This window comes from Acanthisitta chloris, unplaced genomic scaffold (genome assembly GCF_000695815.1).
Source record: "Acanthisitta chloris isolate BGI_N310 unplaced genomic scaffold, ASM69581v1 scaffold1990, whole genome shotgun sequence".
Taxonomy (NCBI): Eukaryota; Metazoa; Chordata; class Aves; order Passeriformes; family Acanthisittidae; genus Acanthisitta; species Acanthisitta chloris.
The window spans coordinates 41,700-58,321 of record NW_008653141.1 but is presented as its reverse complement, the minus strand read 5'-3'; the positions used below and the strand labels follow the sequence as shown (position 1 = coordinate 58,321).

The 16,622-nt window shown below is 39.2% G+C and overlaps 1 protein-coding gene across 1 annotated transcript in view; it reads right to left on the bottom strand.

Annotated features, from left to right (window-relative positions):
* LOC103806744 (homeobox protein Meis2) overlaps nucleotides 1-16,622 on the bottom strand; it is a gene marked incomplete at its 5' end in the record, with an annotated part of 105,923 nt that overhangs the window by 48,202 nt on the left and 41,099 nt on the right. Inside the window, one exon of the mRNA XM_009079454.1 lies at nucleotides 10,361-10,506. Within this exon, the coding sequence (XP_009077702.1) occupies nucleotides 10,361-10,506 (146 nt within the window). The remainder of the gene's footprint in view (nucleotides 1-10,360; nucleotides 10,507-16,622) is intronic.

Here is a 16,622-nt window from a genome sequence, read left to right as displayed (position 1 = left end):
ACAAGAGGTAGCAAGCAAAAACTGACACACAGGGAGTTCCACCTGAATATGAGGAAAAACTCCTTTACTATGCGCATCACTGAGCACTGAAACAGATTGCCCAGAGAGGTCGTGGATTCTCCCTCACTGGAGGTATTCAAGAACTACCTGATGCAATCCTGTGCCATGTGCTCTAGGATGGCCCTGCTTAGGCCAGAAGGTTGGACCAGATGACCCATTGTGATCCCTTCCAACCTAACTGATTCTGTGGTCTATAATAGAGAACTTTGCAATAGCCTTTCTACCCCTTACTTTTCACTCTAGGTCACTCTCCTGCTTCCTGTTTCTTCATTCAAGCACAAGTGTGATGCACAAGGTGGAAGCACCTGGTTGAATCAAAAGAGGCAGCAGAAGGATCAGGACTGGCTGGAAAGATGCAGAAGTACAATTTCACATCAGGAAACTCCTTGCCCAGTTGAGGAGGGGAATATCCACAAGCCACTTCTTGAAGTACAAAGATGTATTTGTTAATACTTTTGACTCCCCTTATTCTGACCCTTGCCCCTGGGCCAGTAGTTGAAGTCAAATGTTCTTTCTCTTGCTGCTTTCTGGGAAAGATATTTGATACCATTTATAGGCAGCAATCACCACTTCAGATCACCAGGAAAGGAACTGACAAACAAAACTAACCCAAGCCCAGGTCACTTGAACTAAAGTAGCCTGCAGAAATCATATGCTGTCATCTTCAGTGTAGACCAGCAAAAACATAACACTCTTAATTTCATATTAAATGCTCCCACATAAAGAGAAAATTGTCCTGAACTTTCAAAGTCTACAGAAGCTCAAGTATCTGTACAAATACTGTATGACTGTCATGCTTGTTCAGCAGCAGGATAAATGCACAACAGAAGTGTAGACCTCTCTAATTCAGCTAACGCAAAGTATAAGACAGGTCTCACACAGTGTTTGCATCTGTAAATATCGAAAGCACCCCAAAAAGCTGCCACAATGACTATGCCATACCGTTCAAACAGGAAAGCTAAGGCACAGTGTCTTGTCATGGTCACAGCTAGAAACAGAACTTTAATCTCACACCTGCCAGAGCTCCCTTGTACTAAAGCATCCTGGGGACAGTAGTGAAGGTTCAGCCACAAGAGAATGTGACAAATAGCTGAGACCTCAAGAAATTTGTCCTTCTACCATAAAATAGAGGACCATTGAAAGAGCTCAGTATAATTTGGGGATAAAGTGGCTGTAGTGTTTAACACTTAGACACAAAATTTGGTTTGTTTTTTCTGTCTGTCTCCTGTTATGATTTCACTACTTCATTTCATCAGGCTTTTTCAAAGGGATCAGAGTTCCACTGGAATTAATGGAAGGAGGACTGAGAGGTACACACTGTTACACACTAATCTGTGAGTTATCTACAAATATTTGAATGCAGAGAAATCAAGCCTGCATTTTTTACCTTACCTGGGAGGAGAGATAACTGCTTTTATAAAGATCCATGGATGTTTGCAGAATATCATCTAACAGTGTATCTTACATCATCTTTTGATTTTTTCAACTGGCATAACAAGCTTCCAAGTAGTCTAGTGTAGGCCACAATCTTACAAAAAACCTACTCCTGTTATATACTTAGTATACAATAAGAAAGTGAACAGGAGCTTTTCCACTGCTGTGTGATTTAGTTGGATAGTATTTCCACAGTATATCCACTTTAGACTATCAAGCTGCCACTTTGAAATGACCAAGTAAGAACTTGATCCTGATGATAGACAAATTTCTATAGCATTAAACAAATTTTACATATGTAGTCTTTTTTTAAACACTAAACTAACATATTTGCTGCTGTTTATCGGGGTATTTGGATTTATTGTTCTGAGACTGTAAGAGTATGTCGTGAGATGTTAAACATTTTATGAACATAAGTAGTCAACTGCTACAAATAAAATACATGTTTTGAACTACCATCATAAAAAGGTAAAACCAAGATTTAAAAAAATCTTTATGGCCTTATACAGTGAGTTGACAGCCTATAATCCAGTATTAGACAAAACAATTGAAATTAGTTTTGGCAGATTTGGGGCTAGCAGTTAAAAATAAAAATAACAAAAGCACAAGCATGAACACTGTATTGCCATTATGCTTAAAGACAATAATAAATCTTTAGAGATGCCAACAATTGCTTTAGATACTACAAACTACTGCTGCCAATCAACTCTAAAATATGTAATGCATGGTATTCTAAGTATCATAACTCAAAGTAAACTCCACAACACCATGAGTAATACTGTCTGCCATAAACTACTCTCTTCATCAGGCAACAATAAGCATTGACCTCTCCATTTCTTCACAGTTGTAGAACTGTTGCCAAAAACATGCTTTTTTTTTTATAGCATAATGCTAATTTTACTGAAAACTTCCTGGAAACCTATTACCCTGCTCATGGATCTTGAAAGAAAAGTCTTAAACGTATCCTGAGGCAAAACTGAGAGGCACTTTGCACAAACAACAGCAGTTGCTTTTTCCCTAAAAATATATTTTTATCTATACATATAATCATGTGTGCACACTACAGAGAAAGGGAGGAATTAAGAGTTTTCTGATCACAACAGTTTTAGGTAGTGGAACTTGAAGACACTCCAAAGAATTGTCCCCTCTAGTTGAATGCAATCTTGATCTTCAAAGGCTGCAATGCACAACATTTATTAGTGCAATGTTTTTGGAGTGTTTAAACACTATATTTTCATATAATTTGGTTAAATCACTTTTTACCTTGTAAGCCTCAAAGCCACAACTCTGTATAAATGAATTTTTTTCACTATTGTTTTCTTGTTACAATTACTTTAAGGAATTCATTACTTGGACTTTGGTATTCTCTCTTCTTTCCTTTTCACTTCCCATACTGACTCTGTAAAGCGTTGTAATCTGACAACCAGAAAAAAACAGCGGCTGATCCTATCTTTCGTTAGGCCACATTCAACTTGTTCACTGCAGGTTTTTTAATCAAGCCTCAACTAAAATCATGCACATGTTTTTCATTACAGTCTGTTCTAAGTAATTCCCTGTTTGAAAATGGCAATTGGGAAGTAACATCTAGCCGCATTATATGATGGTTTGGCAGTGGCTGACCTCCTATGTCACACGAATGAAATTCACCTTGCTGCAGTCCTGACACATTGTGTTGCCTGTTGATGAGGACAAGGCAAAAACAGGCAGGGTGGGATAAAAAAAATCAAAGGGAGAGGGAAAGGTAAAGCATAACTAGTTAACATCAGACAGGGTAGTGTGAAAAACTATTACAGTACACCCAGAAGAGGACCATTAGGTAGACTCAAGAGCCTAAGTTGTCCTGGTAGCACCATGAAAACACTTTGCTGCAGTTCCTCAGCCTGCCAGGGGTTTGGGGAGGGAAAGGGGATGAATGGGAAGGGAGAGTCGGAGGGGAAAGGTGGTGCAATTCGTTTGCGTGTCCCTTGCAGGATTCACAACTTGGAGATTCTTGGGGGGGAGGGGTATGTGTGTGAATTTCACCCTATATATAACTTGGAATCTTATTAGATAACAACTTGGTGACACTGCAAATCCAGTATTTCTCAGCATGCTATTTTTGAAGCTGAAACACACAACATATTTTGATCTCCAAAGAAGTACAATAAAGAACCCCCTTCAAAATAAATAATAAAAAAGAAGTTAAAAAAACCACAACCGAATGCACATGTAATAATTTCCAGGCGAGCTTCCTGTGATTGTATCCGATTATTTAAATTTTGGACTGTCTCTTTAATTTGAGGAGCAGGGAGAGAGGCGACAGATGGCAGACAGAATTGACTTATGTCCTCTATTCTTCTACAGAAGAAGGGGGAGTGCAGAAAGTTTGATCAAGGCAAAAGCTACAGTACATAGGCCAGGCTATAACTATCTAATAGCTCTTTTGACGGATCAGTTCAGAATATTTAGGTTTTTTTCTCCCCCAGACAGGCTTTGTAACAAACCCACAGTCCTGGAGGTTGCCATGGGTGACGAGAGCCCTGACGTCCAGTCCCAACTACAAATAAGTACATGACAAATGGGCCCAGAGCCCTCTGACAGCCCTGAACCTTGGTGACCCCCTAAAATACCCAGCTTCCCCATACCCATGCCCCTCCAAGAAAGCATTATGGATATATATTTTTTAAAACTGAATGCTTGCACTTAATTGGAAACACTGCCGTGTAACTGAAATGCTTAGGACAGCATGTACAAGTAAAAATAAATCATGCAGCATTGTTATTTAATGCACTGTGACATCATTTCCTGAAATTAAACAGAGATGACACAGATTCAGACAGTCCCTGCTAAGGTTCAGTTCAAACAATTCACAGATGTTTTCCTCCAGCCAGCAGAAAACAATGCAGGGCTTAAAGCACTCCTCTCCCTCTCCCTGTCTTCATCTCCACTCCCTCTCCTCAGCCTTTTCGCTGGTATGAGGAGGTATGGCAGTTTTATAATACATGCTCCTGCAAAAATATTCTTTTTTTAATTTAATTACTCAGGCTGTTGTACTAAATAGATGGATCATTGTGTCACAAAAGCATCAATTTTTCGGAAGAAATAACAGATGTCTATGTAACAATGATTAGATTAACCACTCCCAGACAAAGCTAGCTTTTGAGGCCCACACACCCCATGACCCCGGGTTCCCTCTTCTGTAGGGGGTGGATGTAGAAATGTCAGATCTAATCTCAGATTCCATTTTTAAAACAAACAAAGCCCCACCCCCACTACATTTCAGCTCTTTTCTTTAAGACTGTGGTGTTTAAAAGGTATGTGAATGTTCAGCCTGTTACTAAATCTTCAGGATGGATTTAATGGCTGAGGGCTAAGAGCACTTGGAGGGTGAAATCTTTCAGCCTGGGATCAGAAGTACCATTTAGAGAAAAATTTCCAGTTTTATTCTGGCCAGGCTGGTGACACCATAATGCAGGCAGGCAGGACAGGAGGAGGATGCCTGTGACATTAGGCAGAGCTGTGCTACCACCAGCAATAATAAAAAATGCTAACGGCTGCCACCAGCATTTCTGGTGAGACCCCAGAGCAACTGTGGGGTACAAAGAGGCACAGCTCCATCACCTTGAGGACCACAGGACTGCAGGTCATGGGATTTCTACATCAGGTACTGTTTGTTCTTTAGCACTAGGGTGAAATCATTTAACCTCTCCTCACAAAGTTTACCCAGCTGAAAAATCAGCACAATATTGTTTTGTAGGATGTGCTTCCAGCTGGGTGGTGTTTGTACAGAGAGGTGTGTTCTACACCAGCAGGCAACTTATTACCTAGCTGCAAACTCAGCACGCAGTCAGCCTACCTAAAAGCAGACCTGGAATAAAACTGTAACTTAAATGCCTCCAGCTCTCCGACGATGTGGTGCACTGAGGTTTAAATGACAGCCATGCGAATCCACATGCAAGTAGTTTTTCAGGAGAATCAGAGGACATCATCTGCCTCCTCTGTGTACCCTCGGAGGGACAATGCAGTCCAACATATGCACACCAGAATGACTTCACATTCCTGTGCTTTCTGAAGTCTCACAGCCTTCTTCTCATAATGTTAACTGGACAGAGGTGTCTTGTATTTTAGGGTTTAGTTTTGCTTTTTAAAAGTACAGCAAAAACAGCTAAGTGAAGAATGCTTCTCCCAGATAACATCTCTGACAAAAATTGCTCTTCTACAGTTCACTATGAAAGTAAGCTGCTCAGTCTGGAGTGCAATAGCCAGCTATGCTCCTAGCCTTCCTTTAGGGTATTATTTCTCAAATCATAATATGGGAGGAGATATTTATGAAGGTGGGATGGATTCAGCTTCTTTGAACACTTGCTCCAAGACTGGCTTTCGTTGGCAACATTCATCTCTAGAATCAAATCTAATGAATAAATAAAATAGCTGCCCTGTATAAAAGGCATCCATCAAAATATGATGGATACACATTATATTCTCTAGTACATCCACATAAATACAGGAGTAAAAATTTTGTTTCAGTAAGACTATTTATATTATTCATCCTGAACACCCAAATATGGGATGTTAAGAAAATTAATTCAGGTAAGCACAAAAACTGTGGCTTGTTCATTTTAACACCTTCCAGAAGAACTTACTCTAGCCTGTCAATGAAGCAGATGAAACCAAAATCTATTCTGCAATAGACTGTGTAAAGAGAAAGATTTTCAGCCAGAAGATTCTGGAAATCAGGCTAAAATGACACTGCTCAATGTTAGAAGACAGAACATCAGTAGCAAAAAAAAAAGAAAAAAACACAACCAGCTCGACTCTGCTGTCTTCAGGGGAGACATCCCAAATACCATCAGCTAGGAATCTGGCACTGTCATAAAAATGGTTTAGTTTGCAGGTTATCATTGTTAAATCCAGCACTTTTAGTTAAGATACATATCTTCTTACAGAATGTAACAAAAGAAACAACCAAAATAGAATTTTAACAAAGGGCATCACTCCAGGTAAGTGTCAAAGAATAAATGTATCGCTGTTCTACCAGTTCTGTAAAAGGTGAAAAAATGTTTAATGTAGCAAAAATGTAGTCCTTAGCACACTATGCTGCAGAAATGGATGAACTACCTGAGGTACAAGACTATAGAACAGTATAATTACTTCCTTTAAAACTTTCCTTTCTTCTGATTATGTACGCACATTTTAAAGATTCTCCATTCTTCAAAAGGGCATGGGAGGAGGGGGGCCATCCCTCTACAGTTGCTGGTAAGAAATCCTAATCTCAACATTGGTGTTAGCTGGAGGTGTCTATACATTCGAGCACTTCCTGTTTTCACTTCATGATCAAATATGTTCTTTGCAGGGCAAATAGGGGAGCACTTGAGGGAGGAAAGCAGAGATGTCTGGAGAGGCTAATTGAGTGTACTAAGCACTCCTTGGCATAGAGAAAAACTAGTATTCCAAAGCTATGAATAAACTCTTGGCTTGGGTCAGATTTCTTGCTGTTTCTTTTCTTTAACCACCTTTGAACTCAACTAAAAACCGCCTTAATGTCAGGTTTACCTTTCTGATGTTGTAATCTTTATGTACTATTGAATAGCTTATACTACCAGAGTAGGATTTCCTCTACTTTCTTAAACACTGGATATTATCCAGAAAAAGCATACACATTTCCAACCAATTCATCCTCAGATCTTTCATCTTCCGGTACTGCTGTAATTCCAAATGTAAGACACAGCTCAGTAAGTGAATGAGAACATGACAGAAGCTCCTACTCCTTGTATTTGATTTCCATCAATAAAAACATGCATGTGTATCCTATTTCAAATATAATTAAAGTTACTGCAGAATGGAAGCTGTGATAGGGGTTAGAAATCATTTTGAAAGACACAGCCTGTCAGACACATTCATTCTGCATCAGAGTTCAAGCACCTCTCTCCTCAAAAAAGCCACCTAGGCCATTCAGTGTTAAAATCAGCTGCCTTAGGAGTTTGAAAACTGATTGAATAAAGGAAAAAAATAGCATTTTATTGACAATCATAAGTAAATACAATTAGTCAGAACTCAGTTACTATCTCGGAATTTGACAGTCTAAAGGAATTTCAGGTTTAATCCATGCCGTAAGACATGGGCTGCCACTGCCTCTCCTTCCAGGGAAACCAGAGGGTAATGATTTATGTCATATTGAGACTAACAGCTAACAATTGCTACAGTTGGCCTTTAGTATTTATTTGTCCTTTTGAGGTATTCAGAATAGGTGACAATGGCTTGCAGTTGAGAACATATGTAGAGAAACCCCTGTGGCTTATGGAAAAGTTGCTCCATGCTGGTTGGGTGTTTGAAAAAAAAAATACAACCAGAGCTCTTTTATGTTCCTCTCCTTAATGAATGCATGAATGTCAAAATGTACCAATGGCCCATTCAGGGGGCAAAGCCCAAGCAGCTCCTTCTTTAAGAACACATCCTGAGATGTAAAATACATTTGCTTAACAAATTAAAATAATGAGATAATTCAATTAGTTTCTTAAAAAAAAAAGAGAGAGAGAGAAAGAAAAAAGGGTACATCAGGGGATTATTGTAATACAAGAACAGGTCATACAGCACAAAAGAGGAACAAGCCAATTTGAAATAAGGTTAGAGTAGTAATGAAGGAATGTACATTGAATCCTGGACTGCCATTGTAAAGATATTTACTTGAAACAATAAAATTGTACATCGCAGATTCCCCTGTTCTGGCTCAGCCAGAGTTGCACTTTGAATGGACAAGCTAATTTGAGAAAAAGTGTGAAATCTTTAAAAGAAAGGAGTTCTTTCCTTCCCTGCATGTGTTTATGGCAAGAATCTTTCTGAATTTACATTGCACTGGTCAGGGGCCTCCATTATCAGTTTGCAGGTCTGAGAATTACAGCACAATAAATCTTTCAACACCTGCAAACTCATTAAAGCTTGGATGGTAAAAGGTTTGGGGCTTTTCTGTGTTCATTTAATCTGATTTTTGTGAGCCCATCCTCACCAGTGATGGCAGATTTTCTTAATTCATGCAGGATGGAGAGGGTCAGGGGAGAGAGGATAGAAACAAGGAAAAGGGGTTTCAAAAAGCCAGGAGGACTTTCCACAAGAGAAGTGAGAGGCAGTTGACTGTTTAATAAGCAAGTGTTGAATGTTTTCAAGGGGAAAATAAGAAAGGAGGGTACGGAGAAAAAACAAGACACCACAAATTTCATAAGAGGAAATGGAGTTACACAGAGGTGTCTACAAACCAAACTTGTTTATTTGTGGCCCTGCTTTTTGCTGTCTGCCTGTACTACTCCTCTAAAGATACCCTACAGCTAAATTAAAAACCCTTCACTCACACTCACTCGACTTCCAAATTAAAAACATTTTACAGGTTAGTAAATCTCCAGCTGAGGTGATGTAGCAAAGAACAGCTGTGAAGTAATTTTGATAATGATGAGAATAATAAGCACATGGCAAGGTTCAGGGCTTTGCTGTTGCAGCTTCAGTGCTCCTGAATAGATAAAAGTGATTAAATACTCCTGATTATCCCTGACCAATATGTAATGGATTTACAGCCCTTTCAATTAGTCAGTATTTGCTTAGGACTCATTATTTTGTCTTTGGTTAAGTAATCAGCCCAGAGACTCATGTTCTGTCTAATTCCTCTGAGCCAAGTGGGTACAGGGCACCTGACCTTTGAAATGGCCATAGCTGGGAGGCAGGAATAACCACTACTCCAGCAGAGACACTGGCTATTCCTGCTAATCCTGACCCCACAGGCCAGATCAATGCACCTTAGTTTGCTACTAATGTCCTTACATCAAAATCATGGTTTAGAAATGTGGATCTATTGCTCCCCCCTTTAGCTGTGCTGCTAGCAGAGCAGTTCAATAGTCCCTATCATAAATAAATCGGGTACCTTGTCCTGAAATCATTACACTGAAACTAACATCAGCTACCGTGAACATTTATACAACTTTGGTAGAAGAAGAGGTAGTTAATGACAGTTAGTGTTTTAAGCCTTATCAAATGAGAAAGAATTTTAAAGTGAGAGGAACAAGAAAACAATTGAAAATTTTACCAGTTTCCATTATTTCCCATACAAACTAAGCTTCAAAGAGTATTACTAGGTTTTCTGTGGAACTGTGTTTTGATGCCTGAGTGGAGCTACAATAGTCAACATAACACCAACACAAAACCAAATGCAAGCAGGTGGATAAAGACAGCCCATGGAAAGAATTGCTATTTCACATATTTAATCTCTTTCCCCAAAATGTGAATATAGCTAGTTTTTAACATCAATGGACTTGAAGAGGAGCTAAAAAGGTGCTTATCCTTCCTGTTACATAAGTGAAAAATTAGAGAATCTGTAAACCTTCTATATTTCGCACAAAAGTAACAATGACAAATTTGCAAGCTGCTGCTTTGACTTAACATCCACAGTGTCTGTCAGCACACACAGACCAGGACTCTTTCACCACATACACATGAAGTTTGTGTAAACAGAGGCCAGTAATAAAGAATCCAGAAGGCAGAGCTTTATATATACTAAAGGAAGAACCCCCTTTTTGTTGTCCTTAGGATGATCTTGAATAATTCAAAGCCAAAAATGGTTACTTTAATATATAGGTGATGTTCCATGCTAAGGTGTTGTACTCTCTCTCTTTTTCTCTCTATAGGCATTCATGTCTGTATATATATACATATACATATATATGTTTCTTTGAGATTTGTCATGATTCCAAGAGCCAAGAAAAAAAATTCAAGAAGAAAAATAAGCAACAAAACAGGGCCCTAATAATGGTCCAAAAATTATGAGGACAATTGATTTCTAGTAATGATGAATAAACCTCATTAGGCACATGAATAGATATCTATTTTGGTTTTGGGCACCACTTACTGTGAGATGCTGGAAAAGCCACGCTCTCATGATATTTGTTGCTACTTTGGGGAAAATGCCTCTTTTCTTCTGACGCTTTTTGTCCTTGTCTGGGTCATCGTCATCTCCTGTACCAGGTGAGGCTACGCTGTTGTCTAAACCATCTCCTACAACAAAGAGAAAAACAGGAAAGAGAAGACCTTTAATGAACAAAATATAGAAGCCAAAAAGTATCATTAATTACCACGACACTACACAGTTTTAGTGGATTTTTTTACTTGCTAGATAAGGCACATACCATTTCTCATTATATAAGAATGCTGATACAAATATGTAAAAATTAGAAACCGTGTCTCTCCAATTACTAATTTTGTGTTTCACACATGTATATATCATTAATTCAATTATAATTGTGTGTTTGACATTGTGCAATAGCTCTTTGTCAATTATGGGATTCAATGTGGGAAAACCTGCCACAAGAAAACACATTTACTGTAAATGCATCTCTACAACCATTCTGAATACGTACGTATAAGTAATCAAGTTAAATGTTCTGTAGTCTATATATTTGAGGCCCTCTGCAGAGGTAGCAGTAACCATGTCACTGTTCAGTGCACATAACACACTGTCAGATGAGCCACTCCCCGTAACCATCAACTCTCAACACACATACATATGCCCTCACAAACACGTACACCTGGTATGACCCTGCATATAGCATTTGCATGACATGAAAACTTCTACATCTCTGCATCAGTGATTATTACCATTAAAAAAAAAAAAAGATGCACATCAAGGTAGAGCTCTCACTTAATCAGAACTTTCCATCAACATCTTTCTCTTCTGTGCTTTTCCCTGGCATTAATTGTGCATTAGCAAAAATGATTTACTTTTAACAGTCATAGTTATTTTTTCTTGCCCTCCAGCAAAAACGCCTTGAAAGCCTGCCTGGAGGGCATCTAAATTATGTATCTGAAAAACTCTTCTGGCAAGGCATTGCAGGACCCCTACTTTCTTAAAATTCATACGAGCACGTCTTCCTGTTTTTGGGAAGGCATCAATCAAGACCAGCAATATATGCCATATTCCTACATTAATATTTGAACTAATAACTTTAAAAAAGGAAAGAAACAAGATCCGACTTGTGGCATAATCAAATGCAAAATAAATGAAGAATACTGGGACAGCACTGAGACTTTATAGATTGCTGTGTTTTCCTTACACATCATTAGCCCGGAGCCACACGAAAGAGGAAAACAGAGAAGTGGAGAGTTTATGCTCCCTGCTGGTGTTTAAGAAGCCGAGGTCCTGGAAGGACATCTGGGAATTGTGCTGAGACGGTGGTTTTTGTAATTTAAGAATAGACATTCATTAGCAGTAAATGCCATAAATCCCATGCTAAGTAAAAACCTTGTCCAAGAAAGCCTAAAACAATAAACTCAGTGCTCAATGTAGCCTGAGCTAGACGCTCCATAGCTTCCTGAGGAATGCTATAGATTCACCAACTAATTCCTATAGCCTCGCCTAGCCCTGTAGTGCTACTAAATGAAATACATTGCTGCTACATACAGTCCATTTGTTTCAAAACTTGCATTTCAGTTCCATCTTCCCTCCCATGCCAGATCACCCTTCTTGTGCTGCCTCACCTCTGAAAAACCAACCCTTTTGGACCAAAGAGACAGAAAAAGCCACAGCAGAGAGCTGGCAGATTAATTTTATTGACATTTCCATTTTCACTGCAATGCGATACCCTCCATCACACGGAAGAGATGACCCTCGCTATTTACAGACTGACAGGCCACTTCATTACAACCACCCTGCCCCAAGGCAGAGCAGCTCCTTTCCATCTGCCCAAACACCAGAGCACGACCCTGAAGTCACTGCTCTCTTTCTCATGCTCCTTTTTTGTTGTTTTGTTTTGTTTTGAGAGGTGTGAGGGGTGTTTTTTTCGATTGTTTCTGTTAAAGATTGAAAAAGGAGAGTTGAATCACAGCAAACTAATAGAAGAGATTATGGAAGCTCTAAATGCTGTAACCAGCTGTTCACTTTTTCAAGATATTGGTTATTTAGAAAGCGCCCTTTCCCACTGTTCTCTTCCACCCCAATATATTCCACCCTACCCCTCTCTCTCTCTCGCTCTCTCTCTCACACACAAGCGCATGTGCGCGCACACACACAGACACACACACACACACTTTCCACTATGCCAAGGAACTGCTGCAAGGCAAATTCTCACAAACACTAATGGCTTCTGACTGCTCCTTGGCAACCCCAGCATTTTAACCTGGGTGGATATGCTCTCCAAAATACAGACACTGGAGCTATCTCATCAGCTGTTCATGTGACACAGATGGAGAGTGGCTATTAGGAGCCAGGCAATGGGCCTTGGGGATCTGAGGTGCTGTACTGTAGCCTCAGGCAATTTTGAAAAGCAGTACCCGGAGATGGGGGGAAAAAAATCCCTACTGAAAGTGCAAGTTTGAAGTCAGTCAGTCTGTTTGTCTATCTGTCGTGCAGATAAAGATATCTTTGTGTCTTTATGTAAAAGCTATGTGTGTATGCACAGGTTGTGTGGAGCTGTAAAACTTCTGTTCTGCACCATCCTGTCGAACCACAGAAGCACCAGTTCACTCTCTGTATGGCTAAATTCCTGTCTGTCTGCATATACATACTTTCTTGTTTGTGAGCATCCTCTGCAGCAGTCACCTACATGCTAAATCAGTGTTTAGACCTTTTGCAGATGTTGCTACTATCCTGGTTTTAAAAAGCTAGTAGCAGCCCAAGAGAGAAAAGTTCAGCTAAAGCTCCCATTACCTTCCCACCCTAATCAGCAGTCAAAATTGTAAGAGTTGGTGCTTCCCTAGCCTGTTCCATAACCTCATGAAAGGAAATTAAAGTATTGTACCTCCAAATGATATCAGAAGCAAAATGCAAGATTTGTTGCTCCTGGTGAACAACAGGCCCAACCCTGTTAATTTTTATTGTCATATCTTTAATAGGACTACAACTGATTGCATTATTGAGTACAGTTTCTAGTAGGAAGAAATCATAGAAATAACCTATAACTGGCTTTTCCAAGATGGAAATATTCACTTCTTGGATATGTAGGTCCTGATCCTAGTTTGCTGTAGCCAAATAAATATCAGTTACTTTAAATGAAGAAAAATGAAATATCAAAAGTGAAACAAAATGGGCATGAAAGTTACTCTGTAGCAGACTGGATTGACTATATGTTTAACTGCTGTAATGAGGGAATCAAATTTTAAGTAATTTAAATCATCATTACAAGTGATTCTGCTTAGCTGCACTGTTCATATACTGCTTAGGATGGTCATTTGTAAGAAGAGTAGACTCAAATCCTAACTTGCATGGAAATTGCGATTATACAAGCATAGTTATCCCAATTTTCTAGAGAAGAAATTAAGCCTAGGTTTTGGTCCACTATATCTCTCATGCAGCACCAAGAAAAAATTAAGAGGGGCTTTCTCCTGCTTTCGACAGTGTTCACTCATTTATTCTTGTGCAGAGTACAAGTGATTGCAAAACCCTATCACTGTTCAAGGAAAGTGGAGAATTCTTAAGTGGCACTCTCTTTGTGGAGGTGTCAATGACTGTGCAGGATTCAAGCCAGTAGAGAATTAGGCATTTTATCCAGCTTGTTTAAGATTATAGAAATGCTATGTAATAGTCTCAATAACCCCTATAAAAGATGGAGAGAGTTTACAAGAAACTTTGCAAAGTGACCCACATGGGGTTCCTTAAAGACCTTCTCTTCTAGGGGAAGGGTTTGCGGAGGAGGCTGAAGATGCAAGTCTTCTTTACACAGCAGGAAGCTGGACTTCCACACGAGCTCTGTGTGCAGGCCTTCTTAGCATGTACTGAGGGTTTCCTTCCACAATAAGAACAAAGGAGACCATCTCTTATTTTTAAAATATCAAATAAGTAGTTACAGGAGGGTTTCCATTGCACCATAATTCCAACTTCACTTGCTGCAAACTGATTTCCTGAACAAGCTTGCTGACCCCAATGTTCATACAGCTAAGGACTCTTCAAGAAACAGAGTCCAGTCTACAGAAGGCCTGTCCATTGTTGCATCAATGAATTCTTCTTTGGCATTCCTCTAACTATCAGTTTTATCTCAACCCTAGTCTTTGTTTGCATTCCTCACAGAGTAAAGACCCAGCAGATGAAGCAAGTGCTGTTTAGAAGCTGTTCATCTTGCCTTTTCACCACTTACGAACAGGATGAATAACAAATTCACAATCTATGCAAAATGAGAACTGAAAAGGACAACCCAGTCAGGCCAAACCACAGAAGCCTAGTCCAGATTCAAACTCTAGAAATAGTTTCTATTATCATCATAGCAAGCAGAGCAGTTAAAAAAGTGATTTCTGAAAAAGTACATTTAAGGACCCAGTGCTTGAGTTTCTTCACAATCAGTTGAAGAAACTTGCAGGTCCCTTGCAGCTTTATGGTTTCTCACAATAAAGGAAAAGAGAGAAAAGCAGGGGTTTCTAAAGTGGGGGGAAGACAAGACACTTCACCATTTTTCTAAAAATAGTGAAAGCAATATTAAAACCAAGATAAAGGATTCTGAAGAGGAAAGCTGCAGGGCACTATGCTGATCTTAAGTAAGTTCCTCTACAATCTTTCCGACTAATATTTTGATGGAGTGGAATATGTAAATATAAATGTAGAACAAAGAAGAGAATCTGTATGCAGGTTATATTCACAATTTGCAAGTATTTGTTTGCACTTAAAATGTGTCCATCTGCACACATAGGTATAGTAAACTATCATTAATAAGGACATTCCACTTAGTAATATGATCCATAGCACCACCAGAGAAAAATCTTAAAAATCTGGTTAATTACTGCTGCCAAAAGGCTGGAAGGAGAAGTGTTTGAAGATGTTTTTGAAGATAAGATAGTCTGTGCTGTGGGGAGGACTGATAGAGAGGCAAGGTCAGCTCCAGAATCAAAGATCTTTCAGGAGAAGTCCTTGTTGTCATTCTATCCTTTTAAAATCATCAGGGTTTTAGCCTTACAGTTCCAGTAGATCACAACTCTGAATGAATGAAATCCTGGCTATAGTTTGGGTTTTTTTCTCTTAATGATTACTATTCAAGGAAGTTGACTCAAGTCTCCTCATACCACAGAAGTCATACTTATCTCCTGCAGTATGCCTGGGGATAGGTTATGGGTGGCAAACCTGGGACTTTGAAAATCATGAAAAGTTCAAGCGAGCATCCCAGCTTAGGGACGTGCTATCATCAGCAGTGCTCTGCCAATACATGTGCTGGTTTTGCTGATTTACTTTACTGCAGGAGGAAAGAAGCCATCAGAAACTGTTCAGGCCTGACACAGGCATTCTAAGCCTGTGTTGACCTACATGCTCAGCCACCACTTCCCCCATCCTGGAGTGGAGTGTCCTCAAGTGAGCTGCTGTAATCAGACCTCAGTATTCCCTCCCCTTCTGTGTCCCTGAGACATCAGACATGTCTCATGGTTCTATGTTTCACTGACCATCTTGGAGAGAAAGAAAAGTTGGACACTGGTGCTCTAGAGGGAACAGGATGACATACAGCACTACCATCTCTCTTAGTACAGAAGATATTATTTTGCCCTTCTAGCAGCAGGGAGGATATGAAGAGCTGGCCTTCATTCTTGCTATTCTTGCTTTCCAAAATAAAACCCAGCAATTCCATTGACTGATACCGTAAAGATGACATGTACAAATTTCACACAAGGCATTAATACTATGGCAAATTCTAATAGGAAGAAAATTTAAACCACTATGAGACCTTATCTACAAAGCTATTCTACATGATCTGATTACAACTTAGCATAGTTTGTCAGTCAGGAGCAAGTCCCTATTGCCATCTGGCAATATGTGCCAATATGGCTTGAAGAGTTGCAAGGTATCTTATATATAAATTGCATTTACAAGAGATGGAATAAAAACTGCTCCTTTTCTATTTCTGGATAGGCACCTCTCTACGATCACTAATTTATTTTATTTGCAAAAGGACATTTACAAATATTTTATTATTTACTCAAAGATAGGAATGACATTCCAGCTCTGTAATTTTTATAGCCATGCATGCTATAAAATCAGTGATCTATGTATTTCAAAATTATTTGTAGAACTATCATGTTTCACATTTCCTCTTTTAGTATTTTTCTGTCCAAATATAAGCAAAAAAAGACTGGCTTTTTTTTTTTTTTTCCCTTATTTGTCTGCATTTAAAGCCCGTGTTTATTTAATTAAATAAATTGGGAAA